The sequence below is a fragment of the Uloborus diversus genome, chromosome 4, assembly GCF_026930045.1.
Source record: "Uloborus diversus isolate 005 chromosome 4, Udiv.v.3.1, whole genome shotgun sequence".
NCBI classification, from domain to species: Eukaryota; Metazoa; Arthropoda; class Arachnida; order Araneae; family Uloboridae; genus Uloborus; species Uloborus diversus.
Window position 1 is genome coordinate 81,996,724 of NC_072734.1, and position 23,163 is coordinate 82,019,886.

Below are 23,163 nucleotides of genomic sequence, written 5' to 3' on the forward strand. Positions count from 1 at the left end.
AAATGCTACTTTTTTAATAAAATAGTTAAAAAAACATAACAAGTCAATTTTTTTTTGGAAAAAGAACCCCTACAAAACAGTATATAAAATTTTTCTACATGGAAAGATCATAGAAAATTTAAAAAAAAAAAAACTACTTCCAGAAACCACTTAGCATAAGAATTTTAAGAAACTATTAAAATCACTCTTAAAAACATGTGTTTTATGATAGAACTAAAAAGTAATTGAAATTATTTTGAATTAAATTTTCAAACAGTATAATAATTGTTGTAAGAATAGTGAAGGAATAGAAGTGATGTAGTTATTCTTATATAACTAATTAACATATTTATGTAAAACCATTTGACATCCATTCATAGGGAGCGTTTCTCTAAGAACATAAGTTTTAATGAAAGAATACAGCATTTTGACAGTAAAAAAAAAAACAAAGATATTTACTTAAGTACACAAGTTAACTCTATTTCAAATGATTTCAGTACGTAACGAAAAAAAAAGTTTAGATTGCTTTTGTAACAAACAACTTTGAAATGCAAGAAGAAAAAAAACAGAAAAAAGAAAGCAATTAATTTCAAAATATATAAAAGAAGAAGACAACTTGGTTATAAAATAAAAGAATCATTTAAGTCTGAAGAAAAGAAAACCTTTATAATCTGCGGCAACAACAAATAGTATAACGGCAAAAAGCAAAGTTTTTTTTTTTTTTTCGATTGAAAGTTCAATTTTAGCAATTAAATTAAAAATGCTTTTTTTTTAAACAGATAATTGGTGGAAATGCATAGGGGATTAGAGTACTTAATTTTGTACAGCAAAAAAAAAAATTTTTTTTCTTCATAAAATCAATTTTCCCTGATTTTTTGCTATTTTTTCGAAATTCCCTGATATTTCCCTGATCTCCCTGATCTGTCGCCACCCTGATTTTGTACCTTTGCAAAACAAATTGGCCCTATTCCTCAAAACTTATTTTTCCAGTCAAATTTTTACCACAACCCCAGTTACTACATGGTGGACCAGTTATACAATAGATGAAAAGTTTCACGAACATTGCTTGCTCCTTGATGCATCGTCTGCTAGCTCTTCTGTTTTAAGAATATTCTAAGACTTCTCATTTGTGCGTAGTAAATTGAGAACCTGTTTAGATTTTTGAAATCACCTTTTCTAAGAGGCAATTGCAGGGTCCAAACAATGTAACATTTGAATTGTAATAATTTTGTAATAAGATTAGAGCACTTTGGTTAACTTATTTTTTCCATGCATTTTCTGTTGTATATCAAGAATTAATTTTTCATTTTGTGAGTTTTTGCCAGTTTCTGCCGCAAAGTGGCAGAAAGTGGTTTTTGCCATGCCGGTTTTAACTGGTTTCTACCAGTGGTTTTAACCGCCTCGGCAAAAACTTGCCAACCCCGGGGGGGGGGAACACGAATATTGGACTTTTTTAACACCTAGGGCAGATCCAGTTTCTGGTTTTGGAAGTACTCGTTATCAGAAAGGAATCAAAGTAATTTTAGGGCACAAATAGGGGGTTTAAGGTCAACGAAATATGTCATCAAAATGCAGCTTTAATTTTGTCGCTTACGGGGGGGGGGGGGGGGGAGGGGGCTGGGGGGTAAGACCCCCAAGGCACAGCCTCTAAATCTCCGCTTGTATGTACATAAATACATAGTTTTCCAACTTTGTATCCTCTATTTTAAGACACTTACCGTTTAAGAGATATTTGTGAAAAATTGATTTTCTGAACTCCGACCTTGAATAAAACGTTTTAGCTCCACTGGGATTCGTTGGGAACGTTTGAAGTTTCGTTTATAATGATGTCTCTAATTATTTCTATGGTAATTTCATAGTCAAAGTGCAATATTTGGACAAAAATTGGGATTTTAGGGTGATTTTTTAGAAATTTGAGTCCCTGAACTGCAGTTTTAGGCTTTATTTTATTGCTTTAGGGAGGGGGGGGGGTATGACCCCTTGACTCATCCACTGAATCCCCTCCCGTTTGTGCATAATTATCTATTAATTATTTATTATCTATTAATTTTCAATCTTTGTATCCCCTATTTTTACAATAACACTTACCGTTTAAGAGATAGTTGCGAAAAATCGGTTTTTGACCTTTGACCTTGAATAAAACTTTTAACTCCACCGGGATCGATGGGGACTTCTGACACTTCACTTTAGTGTTGTCCTTAACTATATTTGTGTTAATTTCATAGTCAAAGTACCAAATAGAGGTACAAATAAGGGGTATAAAGAATTTTTTTTTTTTAAATATGTCTCCAATGCCATTTTAACCTATATTTAGTAGCTTTAGGGTGGAAGGTATGATATAACCCCCATGACCCATCCTCGGAATCCCCACTTGTTTGTACACAATTGCATACCTTTCAAACTTTGTAACCTCCATTTTTTCGCTAACAATTATCGTTTAAGAGATATATATGAAAAATTGATTTTTTGACCGTTGACCTTGCACAAAATTTTTAGCTCCACTCGGATCGATGAGGACTTTTGACATTTCATGTATAATGATGTTCTTAAGGTCTGTACCAATTTTCAGCTTTATGGGAATTTTTCCGAACTTTCGCTTTTTTTTTTTGGTCTATTTTGACCAGGCTATATCGTAGCCTCAGAGCAATATCTTAATGTTGTTTCTGGGATTAGATTAGATATGTTACTGTTGCTATGAGGTCACGATATATGTTATAGATCAGAGGTTCTCAAACTTTTCCCGGTCGCGGCACCGTTTAAAGAGTTAGGATTTTTCCACCGCACCCTAGTCTATCGTTATAATGTACATATTGAAATTCCCCACAGTGCTTGGAAGTGTTATTGAAACAAATAAATTACCAAAAAAGAAAAAAAAACAATATCGTCAACTTGATTAGAGAATGAAAATTAACAAATTTTGGTTTCTGAAATGTTCAATATATGAACCCTTATTATTGCGGCTGAAATGAAATCTATTGTTTCAGTTGCTGCAACATGGCATGATTAAACTTAGAAAATGCGATTGGAATGTTTTTGAATAAATCTTACAAGTCACGTGGCCTATGGAGCACAAACTCAATCTTTGATGCAACACCATAAAAAGTCATTTGGAGTTAGGTCTGGTGAGCACAGTGGCTATGGAAGGTGATTGTTGTATTTAGAACTCCGTTTAAGCTGAAAACTAGGAAGCTCATTGAAGAAATGGGGAATGTCAGTCAGATAAAGTGGGGTGCCCCATCTTGTTGGAAAATTAACGACCATGATCGTAGTATGGTGTAGCAAGAGACAGAAGAATTTGTCTTGGGAAGGTTCACATATTGAACACAAAACTTGTACATTTGCTTTCTCCAGCAAAGTCAACATTGTTGCAGTATTAGTAGTTTGTTTATTTAATAAGCCTTCCTACCCCTGGAGGGAATCTTCACAAAATCTGGACTCTTCGCAACACCCCTTGCCAGTCTCTGTGGCAAATTTCACTTATCCAGAAAATAATTTAAATAAAAAAAAAGAAAAACATAATTTCTGGCCCTTTTTATGTTATTTTCAGAAGTTTACATTGAGATAGGCATACAATTCTGTTTTTGGAAACTTAGGCTATAAGAAATTAATAGTCTTGTCTACTTCTATCTTGCGAATGACCAAACATGGCTTCCGTGCAAAAAAAATTAAGATAACAGGCTTTTGAATTTGTTACATAAAAGTAATTATAAATAATTTTAAACCCTCAAAGTGCTAATTTAGATAAAAGAGTTGTCTTTAGCACATTCTCGCATCCAAAGTAATAAGGATAAAACAATATTTTGAAGATAAAATTTGAAGGAAATTTTTTTTGCATTTTTTAAAGAAAATAGTTAATAATCTAGGGAGAGGGGAATACGGCACATTTTGCGGGATGTTCAGTAGTTTGCATTGTATTGTAATAGACATCCAATACTGTTTTTGAAAACTTAGGCACTTAAAGAATCCCATCTATTTCCATCTTCTTGGAAATAACCAAATATGGTGACGGCGCTAAAAATTAAGAGATAGGTTTTTGAATTTGTAACATAAAAATCATTATTGAATAAAAACTCTTCATTAAACATCAATTTAATTGAACTATTATAGCTTTTAGCACATTAGCGTCCAATGCAATTAGGATAAGATGAAATTTTATACAAACTGTTTCATCTCAAGAAAATTATTTCAAATATTCATTAAAAAAAAGTAAATAAAATGCTTTGCAGCAAATTTAGTATTATCTTGACTAGTTTAAATTTTAATAAACATCAAAGTCTGCTTTGTTTTTGAAAACATAAGCACTTAGTATCTTGCCTACTTCTAGCTTGTGAGTGACCAAGTATGGAGTCTGTTTCACAGGTAAATGAAAAGCATTGCTGATCTTCCTTGAGCAACCCCCCCCCCCCCCCCCCCAGTGTTTATCCTCAGACATATGCTTCCGACGAAATTTATTTTCTTCCACCATTTTTAGTTTGTGCATAATTCTTGTTCATTCCAAGATTTTTTTCCCTTAAGTACAGCAGGGGTAAAAATGGCGACTGAAGACATTTTTTTAGGTCGCGACTTTTTCAAACTAGGTCGCCAAGTGGCAACTGTCAACCTTCATACAAAAATCTAGGTTAATTCTGGAAAGTAAAATTCCGGCATTTTCTTCTTGAAGCACATGATTTCAATCACAAGCGATTTAGATGAAGCATATAAACGAACAAATTAAAATCAGTAAGGCCTGCTTAACTCTGTATGCCACTCCTTTTCCTAAGCACCCATATCGTCACCTCAGAGCAATAGTAAGATATCTTAGTGTTATACATGGGATTAAATGTATTAGTGTTGCTCTGAGGCTGCGGTATGGTTACTCGTCCATAAGCTCATTTCTTTTGCATTGAAAAAGGCGTTCATTGTAATGCCAGCAGTTATCTGCAGTTTGCTTTTTGACGTTATTTGAACTTTAATATACACTACTAGTTAGCAATTCTTGTTTTATTTACCCAATGAAGAATCAAATTAAAGCTTTGATTTATTTACCTCTCATCCAATGATATATCCCAGAATAGATCTGGTTTAACCTAGTTCATTTGATTTCAGAACTTATTTTTCATCATCAAGCAATGAATAGCAGTTTTCACTTAAATACAATCGTAAAATACAAAAAAAATGAATGAAAAAACACCAATTCCTCAGATTTAAATTATTTACTGGTCATTTATTACTTATTCTGTCTCACTCAGTTTTCATTTTTTTTCTTTAAAAGCCTGAAATCCATCAAAAAACCTGAAAACTTTCACCTCTAAATATACTATTCAATTAGTCTCTTTAAATCTAATGAATCTGTTTATGGTTATACAAATCCAAAGGTTCAAAAGTACGACTTCTTCCAAGACAGATATTTTAAAACATAGAAGGTACAAAAGTGAACGCTCTCCCCCTCCCTATATTTTCAACATTATGTCATTGTTACTCACGGTTTTAAATCTGCTATACACAGCAAGAGTGGATTCCGCGGCAAATTGGGTACTTTTCAGCTACTTTACAAAATTTAATATCGTGAAAGCGCCCCTTCACAAAATCTCCTATCTTCAAACTAGACTGTTAACAAAATTTCATTTGTAACAATTCTTTTAACACTTTTAAGCTCAATTTGTCTAAACGCATTACATCAATAAAAATGACCTCTATATTTCAAGTTATTCCCAACTAAGTGTTGAAGGCCAAAGGGATTTCATATTTGATTTCTAATAGCTAAATATGCTGTATACGGATAGACAGGGTTTTTTTTCACAGAAAGTTAAAAGTTCAAATTGTTCATTTTGTCACAAAATGCAGACCTAAAATTAAAACCCCAGATTGACCCCTGCACAGTTACTTTAAAGTCTTAAAAGTCATAAACATTAGTAGAACATTATCCATGTTGTAACTAGAGATACACCGAATATTCGGCTGTTAATTAGTACACTGCATATTTAGCAGACAACTGAATATATTTGATAACTACTGGTACATGCACAGTGCTGCCACTGAGCTATATTCCTCAAAATAGTCATTTTAGTAGCTTCTTAAATGAAGAATAATTTGCAAAATAGTCCCCAGACAAGGAAAATAGAATTAAATAGTATCCTATTATTTTTAACTTGTATTAGGGTTGTGCTATTATTTAGCCATAATCGGCTAATTTCTGTCAAATGATCGGTGGAAATATTTTCCAAAAATTTTTTTTAATCATACCTTCAACAAGAAACTATGATTAATACATTTGTTGACGATAAATACCTAATTTTCTGGAAACATCAATATAGCATGTATTACGAAAGTGTACATAGTAAAAACAAAGTGCATAAAACTGAATGAAAAACTAAATGATTAATTAGTGTAATTTGAGATACCCTCAGGCCAGCTTTTGACAACTGTAATTTTGTACCTTCTAACTGTACATATGATTACATCATGAATTTTATAACATACTGTTTTGAATTATTAATTTTAGATTCAACAAAAAATTTATTATTAAATAGTAACAAATGAGTGCATACATAATTATTTTTTTTTACGAACCGATAGTTGTTTTTTCAAATTTATTTTTTCTATTTTGAATAACTATACACATGTAAACAATGTTGCAACATGTTTCACGTGTTGACTTTTCTTGTTTAGCATAGTGCTTTTAGATAATCTTAAAATTTTATGAGAAGAAAAACATTTTATAAAGAATAAAGATTGAATGGCTACTTATAGTAAAAAATAAATTTAAATTAAAAGTGCCCAAATCTAAATTAGCCTGCTGACATCAGACTAAACTTTATATTTTTAAATTTTTATGGCCTCGTTAACATAATTTTAGTGAACAATATGAAAAGTCGCTCAAAGAAATTGGAAATTTTGAAATTATTTTGGGAAACTGGAGAAAAATTGTTTCTTAGAAATAAACTATTAACTATTTCTAAAATCAAAATTGTTAGAGAAAAACATATGGAGGAATTGGAAGTATTAAAAATAATCATTAGGATCATTCCGCTGATTATCAACAGCCGATTAATAGGTATTTGGATCCCATTAGCATCCATATAATTGTAATGGTTATAAATTAGCGACCTTTCCCATAATTTGGCAGACCTGATTAAGTTCGAAGTTAGATAAGTTCAGCAGATAATACTCGAAGCTAGTTTCTTTTTTTTTTTTCTAAATTTCCATTTTTTCTTTTACAACAGTCGTATTTTTCACATTTTAGTCGCTTTTCGGCTACAAAAGCAATTTTTTTTAACAAAACAGTCGTTTTTGTCTTATTTTAGGATAAAATAGTAGTCATAGTCTGCAACGCAAAATAGTCGCTTTTTTAGTGGGCAGTGGCAGCCCTGCATGCACAGCTTTGTAGTAGAGAATTAAAAGTTCATTTGGAATTGAAACTCTTGTATATTTGCAGTGAAAGTCTACTATTCATAGTTTTTTTTTCAAGATGTCTTCCTATTTTTGGAAGATTTATAAAAACTTAGCAATATGACTACCAGTTGATTAGTCCCTATTACAACAACAACTGTATTTTTTTAGAAAAACAAAATGTCCAAGTAATCTAAATGTGCCGATGTACATTGTTCCCTAGTCATTGAATTTGGCGCATCATTTTTGGCTTTAAAACACAAAAATCTGACATTTTCCCAAAATTAAACACTATAGAAAAATGTTATAACAACAATAAGAAAATAAAAGCAGATTATTTTTTTAAACTCTTAAAATATTTCTCTCAATTTCTTTTCAATAAAAGAAAAGGAGGTCGCACAAATAAATATGTTTTTAAAATGTTTAAAAGAAATCAAAAATGAAACAATCGAAGGAACTAAAAGACATAACCATGGTAACTTACAAATGTTAATTTCAGTTTCAAAAACAAATTACTTATTTTTCATTTAATTCGAGCATAATAGTTAGGCTTGCTTAAGGAAAGTCTTGAATTTTGGTTTTCTTTAAACAATTCTTACAGTACTCCTAATACTCTTAGAAACTTCACCTCATGCAGATAATTCTAAGCTTTCGACTGACCTGAAAAAGTTTGGACATTGTCTTCTTGCTACCGATACCGCTATCAGGGTCGATAAAAAAAACGGTTTTTTTCAAAAAAAAAAAAAAAAACTTTTTGGTTTAAATACTATTTGCGAGAAAAACAATTAATTTTCGGAAGGTAATTAAGGTTCCATGTAATTAAGTTATTCAATAGTCACATTATACCTAATTTCATGGTTAATTAAAGAGATAAGAACAAGATCTTGTAACTAAATTAAATAATTAAAATAGCTTTCTGCGGGGAAATATTGACTGAAATGTTTGACTTGATAAACATATTAGTATGCATGAATATATATAGACCCTTAATGATACGAAATACTTCAAGAAGTGGTTGTGATGCGAGTTACAATAAAATATAATGAAGATCCAAGAAAAAAACTTTATAAAATCAACATAATATGAATAATTATCGAATAAAGGTAAAAGTTATATTTTTAACTTGCCCTTCCATCTCACGACCAGTTTTTACACTTAGCTCTTAATCCTTTTCTGGCTTCATTTTTGATTTCATCAAATGAAAGCCAGATTAGGTCTTTTTTTCTACCAGAATTAGACATTCTTTTTAAAACAATATGAGTAAGTAACTTTTGTAAACTGCACAGGTTAGCTAAGGCAAAGCAAATACCAAAATCCCAATTCCAATGAACAAAAGGGGGGGGGATACTAAGAATTATCTGCACCCAATAGTCATAAAGCAGCATAGGTGTATAGCCAATCAAAATCTTTTGAGCACACAGAATCAAAAAAAAAAAAAAAAAAAACACCAATGGAGAGTGTAGTTCATATGTGAAGATTTATATATTTCTCAATCAATTTTTACACATACATTTGCATTTTGTTCTGGGAATTTAAAAATTTGTCCTTTAATCTTCCTACATTATAATATAAGGAACTATTATATATCATAATATGAAGTATAAACTTTTTAAAATTTGATTCAAAAATTATTTGTGTTCACCTGCAGAACAAATCTTAATTTTTAGGTGCAAACAATTAAGTTAGAGAGACTATTGATTACCTTACAAGTCAAAGTTAAAATTCCAGGAAAGTGCAAATAAATGGGCAAAAATGTCACACCCCTGCAACAGGAGTGAGCAATATAATGAATTGCATCTACAATAAAAGATTCAATCCTTAGTAAATCTTAACTAATCATGCAAATTAAGCATAATGATAGAAGTTGACTGAAATCTGCTTTATGGCACATATTAGAGATGTGTCGTCGGACTCTGATACGGATCCGCGGATATGTATCCGAGAAAAGATTGATCGATCCACAGGTCCGAGAAAAAGATCGGCATATCCGGACAGATTTTTTGGATGGCAACGGGTCCGAGGATCGATCCGGATCGAAGATCGGCGACAGATTTTTTGGGTGGCAACGGGTCCGAGGATCGATCTGGATCGAAGACCGGCGAAATAGATTTTTTGGATGGTAACAGGTCCGGATCGATCCGCAAAGACCAATCAGAGAGGATGTAATAAGTTGGTAGTTCTTACAGATCCTGAAGAGCCAATTGCTGAGATCGTTGTATCGCAGTGATGAAAAACCGATCCGGACTGACCAATGACAGTGCTGTGCGCTTGGTAGAAACTTTAATTTTGTTGGCAACGGATCCGGATACGTATCCGCACCGGATCGATCCGGAGGGACCAATTAAAGTAGATTTAACAAGTTCTAGGTGTCAACAGATCCGGAAGAACCAATTGCTGGAGTCGTTGCATTGTAGTAGTGGAGATGGATCACGGGTTAGAGCGTAGCCTACGAGGAATCCTCGTAGGCTATGGTTAGAGAGGGCATGGAGGGAAAGGAACATGATCGGAGGGAGGGGAGTGCGAGATAACCGCTACTAGTGTTTGCTTTTAGAAGACTCGTTTCTCCCGTTCTGGTGTGACAAAAGAGTACTGCCTGCGGTGCATAGCACAGGAACTTAGAACTCTTTTATTATGTGGCAAACTGATGGCTTTTATTATTGTTTCTTCAAAACTCTCCGCCTCCAGCCAAGGGCGGAAGGAGAGAAGGAGATTTTTTGCAGGAATAATTTAATATATATATATTTTTTAATTTTTATTTGAAGTATCTGCATTGATACAGGAAATTTAATTCTAAAAATTTACGATTTGCACTTTGCACGTAGCTCTCTTTTTGTTTTTATCCTTTTCTCACAAAGTTATTACCAGAGCGTACATTTTAGGACATCAGGGTCTATGCAAGAGGAGGTAAACAGTAGGGGGGGGGGACCCTGCGTTCTCCTGGGTGTGTGATTACTTAACCATTTCTTCCTTTATTAACAATTTTATGCAATTAACAACTTCCTGGAGTATAATTGTTTAGACAGGGTTCATACTCTATTTGGATGAAAAAATTCCATGACTTTTCCCAAGACTTTTTCATGACTTCAATGAAAATTTTCATGACCTCGTTGCACGAAGAGAATAGCACTATTAAATCTCAAACTTGGTAATATTTGGAAATGAGCACTAAGCAAAATGTCTATATGAATGCAACAGCCTCATTGAAGCACTTACTCGTAATGGGAAAAAATATAAGTGCACACTTAAACTAAACTATTCTTATTCGTCTTCATCATATAAATTTAAGTAAAGTAAAAATTCAGTGAAGCGAATATGATGATGCTTAAATGTCTGATTTTTTTTTAAAAACAGGCTGAATGATATTGAATGGGACAAATGTTGAATGTGTCATCACTAAGTTTCAATAAATTTGCTTCAAAAGTTACCTTCTAGTGTCAACAGTGTCTTTAATCATCCACGTAACTTGACAGTATTTTGGTTCTTTGAAGTAAAGCCACATAGTTTAGTTCTTTATGTTTCTAAACCAGATCTTTTTTGAAAAAACCATTCAGTAATGAATCAATCTTCTGATTCAAAAGTATATTTGTTTTGTTTACAAATTTGTATATTTTCAAATGCATATAAACTAATAGGTTCAGAATTTCCAGAACACGTTTAATTCCCAACATTGAATGTAGCAGTGGGTCGCATGGATTAATTTTGTGTGCCGTATGTTGGGCACTACTGTTTTAGAGCATTAGAATTCCTCCTTTCTGTATTCTATCGCCTGACTTAGGATTTTTATTTTCTAAAACATTCAACAAATTAAGATAAACTCAGATAAATTTAATAATAAAGTCCTTACGAGTGATGGAATCGAATTCGCATGCAATTGAATTGCTTTTTTTTTTGAGTGGGCGTGGCAAAACTAAGAACGTGAAATTTTGCTACTGGGGCATTCCACGGTATTTTGGACATTATGTAGAGTCCGTAACGTGACCTTTTTTTGCCATAACTTTTTAATTTACCGTTTGATTTGCAAATTATTTTAATTTGAGCTGGTGTGTTGGTAGGAAAAGATCAAAATAAAATAATATGCTAATCAAACAGTAAATTAAAAAGTTATGGCAAAAAAGGTCACGTTACGGACTCTACATAAATGTCAAAAATACCTTGGAATGCCCCTACTACAGAATATGAAACATAAGAAGTGTTGAAAATAACAGAAAATTCAAAATAAGTGATGTCCAGGCAGTAAAATCACATCGCAAAAAATGGCAAGCTGCTGTGACAGAAGTGGATGCAATGAGATTTCAAAATTCAGATTTGATTTTTGGATCGCTCAATTTTCCACTTTTAATAGCTTTTATGTGCTATACTGTTAAATCACTTAAGATTTCTAATGCTCCTTTAGCTACTGATCCTTTCTCTTTGTCCAAGAAATTTTTCCATGACTTGAAATAAATTTCCATGACTTTTAATGAAAATGTCAATTTTCCATGACTTTTCCAGGTCTGAAATTCTGTTATATTTTTTCCATGACTTTCCAGGATTTCCATGACCCGTACGAACCCTGTTAGAGTATTAACAATTTTGGACTTTCTTTATTTGTCATCACTAATTTTTTCACAAAAGAGAAATAAAATTATCATTAGTTCTTTTAATTTACTTAAGTTTATGCTATATTAATGCATATTTAAAAATTTAATCGTATTTATTCATTAAATTTAGCATAATGCAAATTTGTTGTATAAATGCCTTATGGAGAGCCCAAACCGGTCAGTAAAGAGTGTCAATTCCCCTCCCCCTATCACACCCCGTTTCTGAAAACTTTGTGTGTTTACAGTTGGGCAAATGCTCTCTTTGTCCTCTGTCCCTCCCATGAAAAATTCGAAATTACTGGTCTGGGAGATCCCACGTATATTTACTTATGAATTACAGCCATACAGCCTACTTGGCTCCTGTAAACGGGAAAACTGAGGCGGGGGGTCATAATCTCCCCAATTGGGATGGTGCTCAACAGTGGTGTAGCGTGGGGGTGGGGCAAAGGGATCACTCGCTCTGTGCGGCACTTTGCTAGGGGAGGTAAATTCTGTATTACATTAAAATCAATTTTTTTTAAGACGGCGCTTTGCTAGGGATGGCGAATTTGTCTGAATTGCTTCAAAATTATATGTTTCTATGCTAGTTTATGTTACTGTGTTGCTTTTATTTATAGGTGAAGTATGTTTTTTTTTCAGGAATCTAAAGTTTTTTACTGAATATTAATTATATCATTTACTGAATTGCATAACATTTTTGTTGTGTTGATATTGTTTCTATTCTAATTTCTCTTTCTGTATTTTACAAACTTACAGATCTTTCGAATCTATATTAAATTTTAGAATAGATAAAAGTGGCTCGAGGAAGTGATTCTAAGCCTATAGGAAGAGTATCAGATTGAAAATTTGCACACTTGTGTACCAAGAAAAAAAGTTCTCTCAGTGTCTTGACATAGATAGTGCAGTAAGTCATAAATTACTTCCAGTGCTAAGATTTATTTATTTGGTCATTCTATTCTAGATTGCTAAACCAAAAAAAAACTTTCTGTTAAAATTTTACGTTTTATAGGTTTGATACTTTCAAAATTTGGGCTCAACTCCAAGATTTTTAAGCGAAAGCAGAGCCAAAGATCTCTATTGAAAATCCAAGCTATGGTAGCCATGGTTGTAATGTAACTATTTTTTGCATTAGTTGAAAAATTAAATAAAATTAAAAATTAATATGAGCAAGGAAAGTAAATGTTCCTACTTCTTGTAGAATAAAAGCAAGCCAAGAAAAATACTCCAATTGCAAAATTCCTAACATGAATTGAGCTTGCCTCACAAAAATTTGAATACCCTAATATGAAGCGAAACTGCGAATCTCAAAAATTCCGAATTTTCCCCTGCGATCCTTCTCTAAGAATTGCGTCATGCAAGATAATCTTCTCAAGAAAACACCATTCAACAATTATCACGCAGTCTGCGTCTGCGACTTCCCTCCTCTCCCTGCCCTCTTGCAGTACCGCTAATTCTGTGATTTCGAATGCGCGCAGTGTCATTTTCCCCCTCTTCCCAACCTCCATTTTAGCTTTTCAAACCTAAAAACTTAGTGCGTGCGTTGCGCATGCTCTGTGGATCGGATCCAGGTCCTGGATACGTATCCGGATCGGTGCCCTCTGCACATGCTCTGTGGATCGGATCCATCTTGGATACGTATCCGGATTGGTACCCCTCTGCGCATGCTCCATGGATTGGAAGTGTCTGATCCAGATCCGCGCGCATTGTGAATGCGCTATGGATCCTGATCTGTTCCTCGGATACGTATCCGAGAAGTGATCGATCCAAATCCAATTTCGGATCCGTTTCGCCCATCTCTAGCACATATATGAAATAAAAAATATATTAAAATTTTTTTCGATTAAAGCTTGTAATACATTTTGAAGAAGCAACTTTGCAATTTTACATTTTCAATATGTGTGGAGAAATCAATATAATGTATCAATGTGGGATAAAATAGATTTTTTTTTTTGGGCTTTTTTTAAAAAAAAACATTTAAAAAAAACCGCATAGTTTTTTAAAAAAAACCAATTGGTTTAAACCATAACCAACGTGGTTTAAACCAAACAACCCTGACCGCTATTAGCTGTTATTTCACTTGGCATCCTGCATGGCTAAATGGAAGCATTCTGGCATAACTAGAGTGCCTTGAATGATCAGAGTGACGACAAGCTTCCCTTGGAAAAGTGAGTAAGCGCCTCAAGGCTATAGCAGTAGACAGGCGCAGACATTTCGGCGGTGGCATTTCTTGTGATGGTCAGACAGTACCTTACTTTCGAACCCTGCCTCCCCTTCAGTGTTGCCTTTTGCGACAGTAGTAAACATGGCTCTTAACCGTAGGACTGCAGAAATGGATTCATTTATATCTAATCCGCGTTATGCGGAAGAGATGATAAATATTCTAGATAAGGTTGAGAGTTGTTTGAAATGTTCGCAAATTTCACAACTGCACGGTTGACAACACTTAGAAAAGTTTAACTTACAATTGTTCCAAATTTTCCAGGGAAGTAGATATAATGCTGCCATTGAAGTATATTTTAATTTATCCTACAACAGGAGACCCATGGTCTCACAGACTGCTAAGAAGTTCATCTCACCACCCCAAGTTCATTTCTGTCGATTGAATAGTTTTTCCCCCTTGCTTATCAGTATCTTTTGGGGAATGCATCTGATTTAAATTTCATTGCATCCTTCAGGAGCGGTCTGTAGGACTTCTTCCCCTCATGGTTCGCCCATATACACACTGGTCGATATATCAAAATATCGGGATATTTTCGAACTCTGCCTCCCCTTTAGTGTTACTTTTTGCGACAGTAGTAAGTAAATATGGCTCTTAACTGTAGGACTACAGAGATGCTTAATATTCTAGATAAGGTTGACAGTTGTTCGAAACGTACGCAAATTTACATAATAATGTTCTAGGACAATGGACAATGAGGGCTGAATTATTCTTGGAAATACGACACTATATACTAATAGTTAAGGTCAGGGTTGCCAGATTTAAGAAAAGTGAATAAGGGACAGGCTTCTTGGGGGGGGGGGGGGGGTATTATTAGGACATTGATTCGTGATAAATCTAAAAAATTCAATCCCAGAAAAGCATTAAATGTCGCATATCAAAGTATAAAAATCGTTTTCATTGCAATTGACAACAAGGTATGACAGGTAAAAATTGCTTCAACATTTGAACAAAACAATTGCCTGTTTGATGATCGATTGATCGTCGAAAGGTTAACCTTAACTTCAGTGGATGAAACCTTAACTCCAATAGATAGCGTATAAGGGACTTAACCATCCTGCATGTACGTTCCCCGGGACGAGGGATAATTTTTCAAAATATGGGACTGTCCCTGAAATCCGGGACGCCTGGCAACTCTGGTTAAGGTACTGTCAAAATTTTCCCCTTATGTGATATAATCAATTTTTTGGTATTAAAATGTTTGGTATATATTAAACTGAAATAAAATCATTAATAATTTATTTTTCATTTTTATAGCCAGTAGTAAATTATTTCTTGCAATATATCGTTTTTCTCAAAAAATCATAAGGTTCTAGTAAAACTTCCTCGGAAAGGTATATTTCATTAAAAAAAATTTCCTGTGCTAAAAGTTCAAAGAACATTCAAGGGAAATTACACGAATGTTTCTGAACAACGGGATTTAAAAAAAAAAAATTGAAAATAGAGCAGTCTCAGAGACCTTACATCCTACTTTACTGCCCCTGTTAAGGGTTAAGTTTACGAAAATTAGCTGTCCATGTACACCCTCCTCTCCCCAAGGGAAGTTCTGGTTCAGGAAGGGGTCATAAGTGTTGTTCTCTTTTTTTGGTATAAATGGGGAATCCGGGACAAATCTTTTGAAAATATATGTCCTAAAAAGGGCAGTTTTTGACTATCTTTGTGCAGTTTAGGGGGAGGGGGTCATGTCTCCGCCTCTTTTATCCGTGCATGTCTCCCCTCCCTATACAGTAAAAAAATTTAAATGCCCAGGCCCGACATTTTTTTGGTTATCTCCAGTTTTACCAACATTTTAAAATCCACCCCCCCTTTTATTTTTTCAAAAGATACTATTGAAAGTGCAAAACAGGAGGGAGATTTTCTTGTCGGATAACCGGGAAGACATTTTTTAAAAGGATTTCCAAACCTGGGGGGGGGGGGGGGGCGGGGGGCGGACAATAGCGGGCCTCGCGCACTAGCTTCACGGGCCGAAGGATGAGAAACTTTTTTCTACTCAAAAGGACGATTTCAACTTTTCCCAAGATTTTATACTTATCCTTCACAACAGATGAAAATGAGAGAATCGTCAAAATCTTGCAACCTTGGGTGTTAACTATTTTGCCTTAATAATAGAAATGTAATGGACCTGTTCTTGACTCTTACACAATAGCATGACGCTTTGAGTTTTATTAAAGCCCTGTATTAACTCTCGTAAGTTTAGGAATGTATGGAAATTGAAGAAAACTAATCAAATACACTATCCATCACAGTACATACCTGAATATGGAAAAAACTTGAAAAACGTTTCGAAATTACCCGTTTTTTTTAAAGTTTTTAAATGTTTGACGAGAGGGAGAAAACTTGAGCCCCAATAATTTTTTAATTACACAACTGTCTGTTATTGAAACGAAAAGAAATACGCCTGATTAAAAGAAATACAACAAGAAAGAGAAATTTTAAAGTGCAACAACATGTTCTATCCCAGAAGACATGCGGCTGTTCAAGAATAAAGTTTAAGCTAAGAATTCAACTTACTGAGCTATTTTTTTCGCAAATGGAATTGGAATTTGTTAGAAATTCAGACCTGCGCTTCTTCGCCGGTGGGCTCAGGCTTTGATCAATATTGCGAGAACTTGCGGCACTAGACATCTAAAAAAATAACTTCAGTATTGTCACGTACTGTACTTTGCGCAAACGAGCTTCAACATAGCCCAGTGCACAGTGGATTAAGCAATAAACATTGAAATTCAAGCAAAGCACAACTAGTTCCTTCGATTTCCTTCAACAGCACAAAAGAAAGCTAACCATTGCGTTAGCAATTCACAAAATGGCTGCTCCAATAGTTGCTGAACAAAGTCGTGCCCAAAGTATTCTTGCGCGCGCTGCTCTCAGAATAATAGCGGCGTTTAACGTTACAGTTGCCGCGTTTAAAATAAATTAACAAATAGATCCTTAGATAAAAGGCACCGCTCCGCCACCAACTCTCATTTTTTTGTTATATGTTTTTATAAATAAAAGTAAAATCTACGGGTCTTTCGAAACGTTGAATAGTTCCTTTCTGAACAATAATGATCATTCTCCCGAGTTTCTTAATAAAAAATAAAATTTGTTGAACAAGAAGAAACAAAGTTGAAGAGCTCTGTATTCAAGTGATAAATGATTCTCAATACGAAAAAAGGACCTTAATTGGCATAAAAAGCAATGTTTGTTATTGTAAAAATATATATCTGCAATTCTATAACTTTAACTGTAGCAATATTAACTGTAAGTAAGTAGTTCAGCTACTACTCAACTTTGTATCTGTATCGCGTGTGGTGTGTTTACTATGATGTGTGCACTTTGTCTCGTGTAGTATGTATGTTAATCTTAATGTAACTTGCTTAATTACTTAATATAACTAATTTGTCAACTCGGCTGCTTCTTATTTCAAGTGGTTATGGACCCAGCAAGCATCCATCGTGCAGAGTTGTTAATGCAAGTTTAGAAACTGTTGACTTAGCGCCGGTGATCGTTCGTAAGGCCTAACTTCTACAGTGAATCACAAGTGTGTTTTTTGAAATTGATTTATTATCTCCAGTATGGATAAGATGAATTCAATTGAGAAGTTAGAAGGTGAAAGCAATTGGGCTAGCTGGAAATTCGATGTAGAATTGCATTTAACAGTGCAGAAAGCAATGCCAATTGTCTTAGGTGAAATGGTCAAACCGGAAGCGCTAGCTACGGAAGCTACCGAAGCAGAAAGAAAAGCGCATGCAGCTTCTTTAAAATCCTTTAATGAGGCAGATGCGATTGCTCGCTACGTTATTGGTTGCAGTCTAAGATCTGAGCCAAAGCAACATATTTTAACATGTAAAACTGGAAAAAAGACATGTGGGATGTTCTCCACTCTGTGTATGAGCAAAAGAATGAACGGCGACTCGATCTTCTGTACTCTCAGTTGTTCAACTACTCCAAAGATCCTTGTGACAGTATTGCAACTCATGTATCTAAGTTGCAGAAAATCTGGCAGGAGTTACAAGAAGAGTTAAAAGGTGAGAAAGTTGAACTTCCCAAGTCGATGCTGTTAAATAGAATTTTAAATACTTTACCTAATGAATATTTGGAGTTTAGGAATGCATGGGAATCTGTTCCAGGCAGTGAAAGAACGATTTCGAGTCTTACTGAAAGACTTCGTTTGCACGAACAAAGATTGGAAGAGTTACATCCTGTTGAGAACAAGAATGTTGCCTTCGTAGCAAAGCCCTCACATGCCAAGAAAACTCCTGATAAGACTTATTCAAATCAGAATGAAGCCAAAAACAAGAAATTTAAATGTTTTTTCTGTGGTCTCGCTGGTCACATGAAAAAGAACTGCAACAAGTGGAAATTGCAGAATAATGAGAAAAAGGAATCTTCAAAATCTGGACAGGTCTTTATGACTGTTGCAAATCAAAACAATCAAGATTATTGGCTCATTGATTCAGGAGCCTCGCACCATATTTCTTCGAAATTGGACTGGCTTTCTTCATACAAACAGTTTGATACTCCAAAGCCATTAAGATTAGGAGATGGAAGATCCATGTTTGCCAAAGGTATTGGTGAAATTAAAATTGAAATGTTAATACGTGGTAAATGGATACCTGGTCTTCTTACTAAAGTTTGGCATGTACCTGAATGTGATCAAAATCTTTTTTCATCTGGTGCTGCTTTGGATAATGGCCTTCATGAATATGCAAATAGCAAAGTACGTGAGTTTAGAACTTCAACTGGTGAAACTGTTGCTGTTGGTATTAGATATAACAGTGTTTACAAACTTCTTATGAGAGTTGTTCCTGATTTGGCATGTGTTGTTGTTGACAATGACAGTCTTCAACTGTGGCATGAACGCCTAGGCCATCAAAACAAACGCCATGTTCAAAAATTTTTGAAGAGAAAGGGTATTGAAGTAAAGCTTGATGGTGAATTTTGTGATGCCTGCATGTATGGTAAAATGCATAGACTTAGTTTTGGCTCTCGTCAAGATCGCCCAACTAGTCCTGGTCATCTTATTCATGCTGATGTCTGTGGTCCAATGCCAGAAAAATCTCTTGGAGGTAATAGGTACTATGTAGCATTCAAAGATGATTATTCTAAGTACAGAACTGTTTACTTAATGAAAGAAAAGTCTCAAGTCAAAGATATGTTGGGCATCTTTATGGCAGAAATGAAGACAGCAGGTTATATGATGAAAGAATTGTTAACTGATGGAGGAAGGGAATTTAATAACTCTGAAGTTCATCAAATTGTGCAAAAAGCAGGGCTGCATCATCGAATGTCTATGCCATATACACCCGAGCAAAACGGAGCAATAGAGAGGGAAAATAGAATTCTAGTTGAAGCAGCTCGATCAATGATCCATGCCACAGAATTGCCAGAAAAACTTTGGGGTGAGGCAGTGAATACAGCAGCCTATGTACTCAATCGAACAGGTCCCTCATCAGAAGAAGGAAAATCTCCCTTTGAACTATGGTATAAGAAAGTACCACCAGTTGACCATCTCAAAATATTTGGTACTGAATGTTTTGTTCATGTTCCAAAAGTCAGAAGGAAGAAATTTGACAAGAAAGCATTGAAAGGCTACTTAGTTGGTTATTGTGGTAATAGAGATGGGTACAGAGTTTGGATTCCTGAGAAAAATGATGTGGTTTTGTCCAGAGATGTGGTTTTTAAAACAGAAAAAGTGGCTGACAACATCTACCAAGAAACTCTTTCGCCTCTACAATCTACAGAAGATGTTCTTGATCCTACTGAAGATGGAGGTTGTAATGATGTAGGGGAAGCTGCTACAACTGAAGATGAGAATAGATATACTACTCTAAGAGATAGATCCCAGTTGCGAAAACCAACAAAATTTGATGGATATGTTATGCTAGCTGAAGATGAACCAACATCTCTTCATGAGGCAGTAAACTCAAGTAATGCTGAAAATTGGAAGGCTGCTATGGAAGAAGAAATGAACTCTCTCACTGAGAGTGGAACGTGGGAACTTGTTGATCTACCGAAAGGAAGAAAAGCTATAGAAAATCGTTGGGTTTACAAAATAAAAAGAAATTCTGAAGACGAAATAGAGCGGTTCAAAGCAAGACTGGTTGTTAAAGGATTCTCCCAAAAAGCTGGTATTGATTATCAGGAAACATTCAGTCCAGTGGTTCGTTGGGACACTATCAGATCTATTATTAGTGTGGCTGCTAGTGAACGTTTGAAGCTTGCTCAGTTTGACGTGAAAAGTGCCTTTCTATATGGAGACCTACATGAAGAGATCTATATGAAGCAACCTCATGGATTTGATGATGGAAGTGGGCGTGTTTGCAAATTAATAAAAAGCCTATATGGCTTAAAGCAAGCTCCCAGATGCTGGAATCAAAAGTTTAAAGATTTTCTTCAGAATTGTGATCTCAAGCAGATGGACAGTGATCCTGGCTTATTTGTAAATAAAGATAAGACTTTGTTTTTGATCTTATATGTGGATGATGGAATTGTTGCTGTGAAAAATAAAAATCAGTTGGAAATATTTCTTAAAAAACTTACAAAAGAATTTAATGTTAAAGTTGAACCAGCTACATACTTTTTGGGCATGCAAATTAAATATTTAGATGATGGTTCTATTTTCATTCACCAAGAAAATTATTGCAAAAAGATCTTGGATAGTTTTACTATGTCTTCAGCCAATCCTGTTTGTATCCCCATTGACAAAAGTTTGTTATCTGAACCTTTTGAAAAGCTTGATGAAGAGGTACCATACAGAAGAGCAGTTGGCAGTTTAATATATTTATGTATGGTAACTAGACCAGATATTGCTTATTCTGTTAGTGTTCTATCTCAAGTTTTAGACAAACCTTCCAAAATGCATTGGTGTTTAGTGAAGAAAGTTTTGAAGTATCTTCGAGGAACTTCAAAATATGGTATCTTGTATAAGCCAAATTATATCTGCAAGCAATTGGAAGCATATAGTGATGCTGATTATGCTGGTGATACATCAACCAGAAGATCTACATCAGGGATGGTCTTCAAGTTTGCTGGAGGAGCCATTACCTGGGCCAGCAAGAGACAGACTTGTGTATCGCTCTCAACTACAGAGGCAGAATTTATTTCAGCCAGTGAGGCTTCAAAGGAAGTAGTGTGGCTACAGAGACTTTTCCAGGATATTTGTCCTTTGATAAGTGTTCCTGTGTTGCAGGTGGACAATGAAAGTGCTATACGACTAGTCAAGAACCCTGAATTCCACAGTCGTACTAAGCACATAGATGTCCGCTACAAATTTATTCGTGAGAAGTATCAGAATGGGCAGTTAGATGTTCAACATTGCGAGAGTAATTCTCAAGCTGCTGACATTTTTACTAAACCTCTACCAAAAGCTACATTCCAGAGACTCCGCCAAATGATTGGCATGTGTGAAATAGAGACTTGATCTATGATATAGACTTGAAAGAGAGCCCCCCGCCCCTCTTTTTTTTTGTATTGCAGTTATCAATTTAGGGGAAGTGTTATTGTAAAAATATATATCTGCAATTCTATAACTTTAACTGTAGCAATATTAACTGTAAGTAAGTAGTTCAGCTACTACTCAACTTTGTATCTGTATCGCGTGTGGTGTGTTTACTATGATGTGTGCACTTTGTCTCGTGTAGTATGTATGTTAATCTTAATGTAACTTGCTTAATTACTTAATATAACTAATTTGTCAACTCGGCTGCTTCTTATTTCAAGTATGTTGCTTGATTAACACATCCAGCACAGAACGTTGATAGATCAGGGGTCTGGCCAGAGGATATTTGGGTCCGTTAACGGACCCTTCACAAAAATCCGATCAACCAAAACGGACCTTTCACAAAATTCGGATCAAACAAAACGGACCTTTCACAAAATCCCGATCAAACAAAACGGACCCTTCACAAAATTCTGATAACAAGATCGGATCTGTCACAAATTGTTTATTGAAAGAGCAAATTTGAAAGCAAAATAATGCATATTTCTGTGTATAAACCGATCATTTTTGGAACCTTTTTTTAAGTCAAATTAGAGGGATCAGCTTATACAAAATCGGCTAATTTTGAAAAAAAAGAAAGAAAGAAAAAATTGGCACTCTTGCGATGCTCCTGCAAGCGATAAATAATTGCTACTGCCAAATAAATATAATGGTTGTTTGTTTTATCACAGCTAATTAGCAGCGGTGTTGTTGTAAACTTTTTTGAAAAGGCATTGGTAAGCACTTTTCCCCCCCCGCTCATGATTTAATAAACAATAATAATATATATCTGCGAAATGAACTTAGAACTGCAAAGGGATAGTAAGGGTGAGGAAAAAATATGATCGCTTCAGATAGAGTTACCAACTTCAAAACTATCACCACTTAGCGTCTGGCGTTGAACCTTTATAATGACTTGATTAGAAAATATTCTCATCATTTTGTCGGCTTGTCAATATTTGCGTTTTTACGGTGCGGTGCGATGTTTAATTGTTATTTTGGGAGAAAATTATATGGATTTTGATTTTTCGATGCTAACAAAGATGATTAACTTTAAAAAAAACTCTTTTAATTACCGTTTTTTTTTTCTTTAGATGTCTACATTTTGAAAAATGCAATCTTTTAACATCCGATATGAGAATCATATTTTGTTCTTTTTTCAAGCTAACTTCGCTTTATTAGGATTCAAATAAATGAAAAGTCTCTTTATTTCTGTTAGAATTCTCATTTCAAGTTTTTAAAGCAAAATTCCATTTTCTGTTATGAGTCAAAAATTAAAATGCTGAATAGATGGTTTATTTTATTTTATTATTTTTTTTGGGGGGGGGGGGGGGGTCAACTGTGTCCACAGATATTAATGATATGTTATCATAGGACTCTAAAATGCAATTTTAAAATAATTTTATCAAAAATATTTCTTTTACAAGCCGTTTTTATACTTTTGATACCTTCACTTTGAGAATTGCGATCTCTTTGCATCCGCTATGGGAATCCGATTTTTCGAATTTTTGATGATTATTACGCTTTGTTAAGAGGTAAACAATTGAAATATCTTTTTA

The 23,163-nt window shown here is 34.5% G+C and overlaps 1 protein-coding gene across 1 annotated transcript in view; it reads right to left on the bottom strand.

Annotated features, from left to right (window-relative positions):
* The window catches only part of LOC129221383 (ubiquitin-like modifier-activating enzyme 1), an 89,388-nt gene extending 72,377 nt beyond the window's left edge, over nucleotides 1-17,011 (bottom strand). The window contains exon 1 of the mRNA XM_054855851.1: nucleotides 16,657-17,011. Coding sequence (XP_054711826.1) covers nucleotides 16,657-16,770 — 114 coding nt within the window. The 5' untranslated portion in view covers nucleotides 16,771-17,011. The remainder of the gene's footprint in view (nucleotides 1-16,656) is intronic.
* Between the last annotated feature and the right edge of the window lie 6,152 nt (nucleotides 17,012-23,163).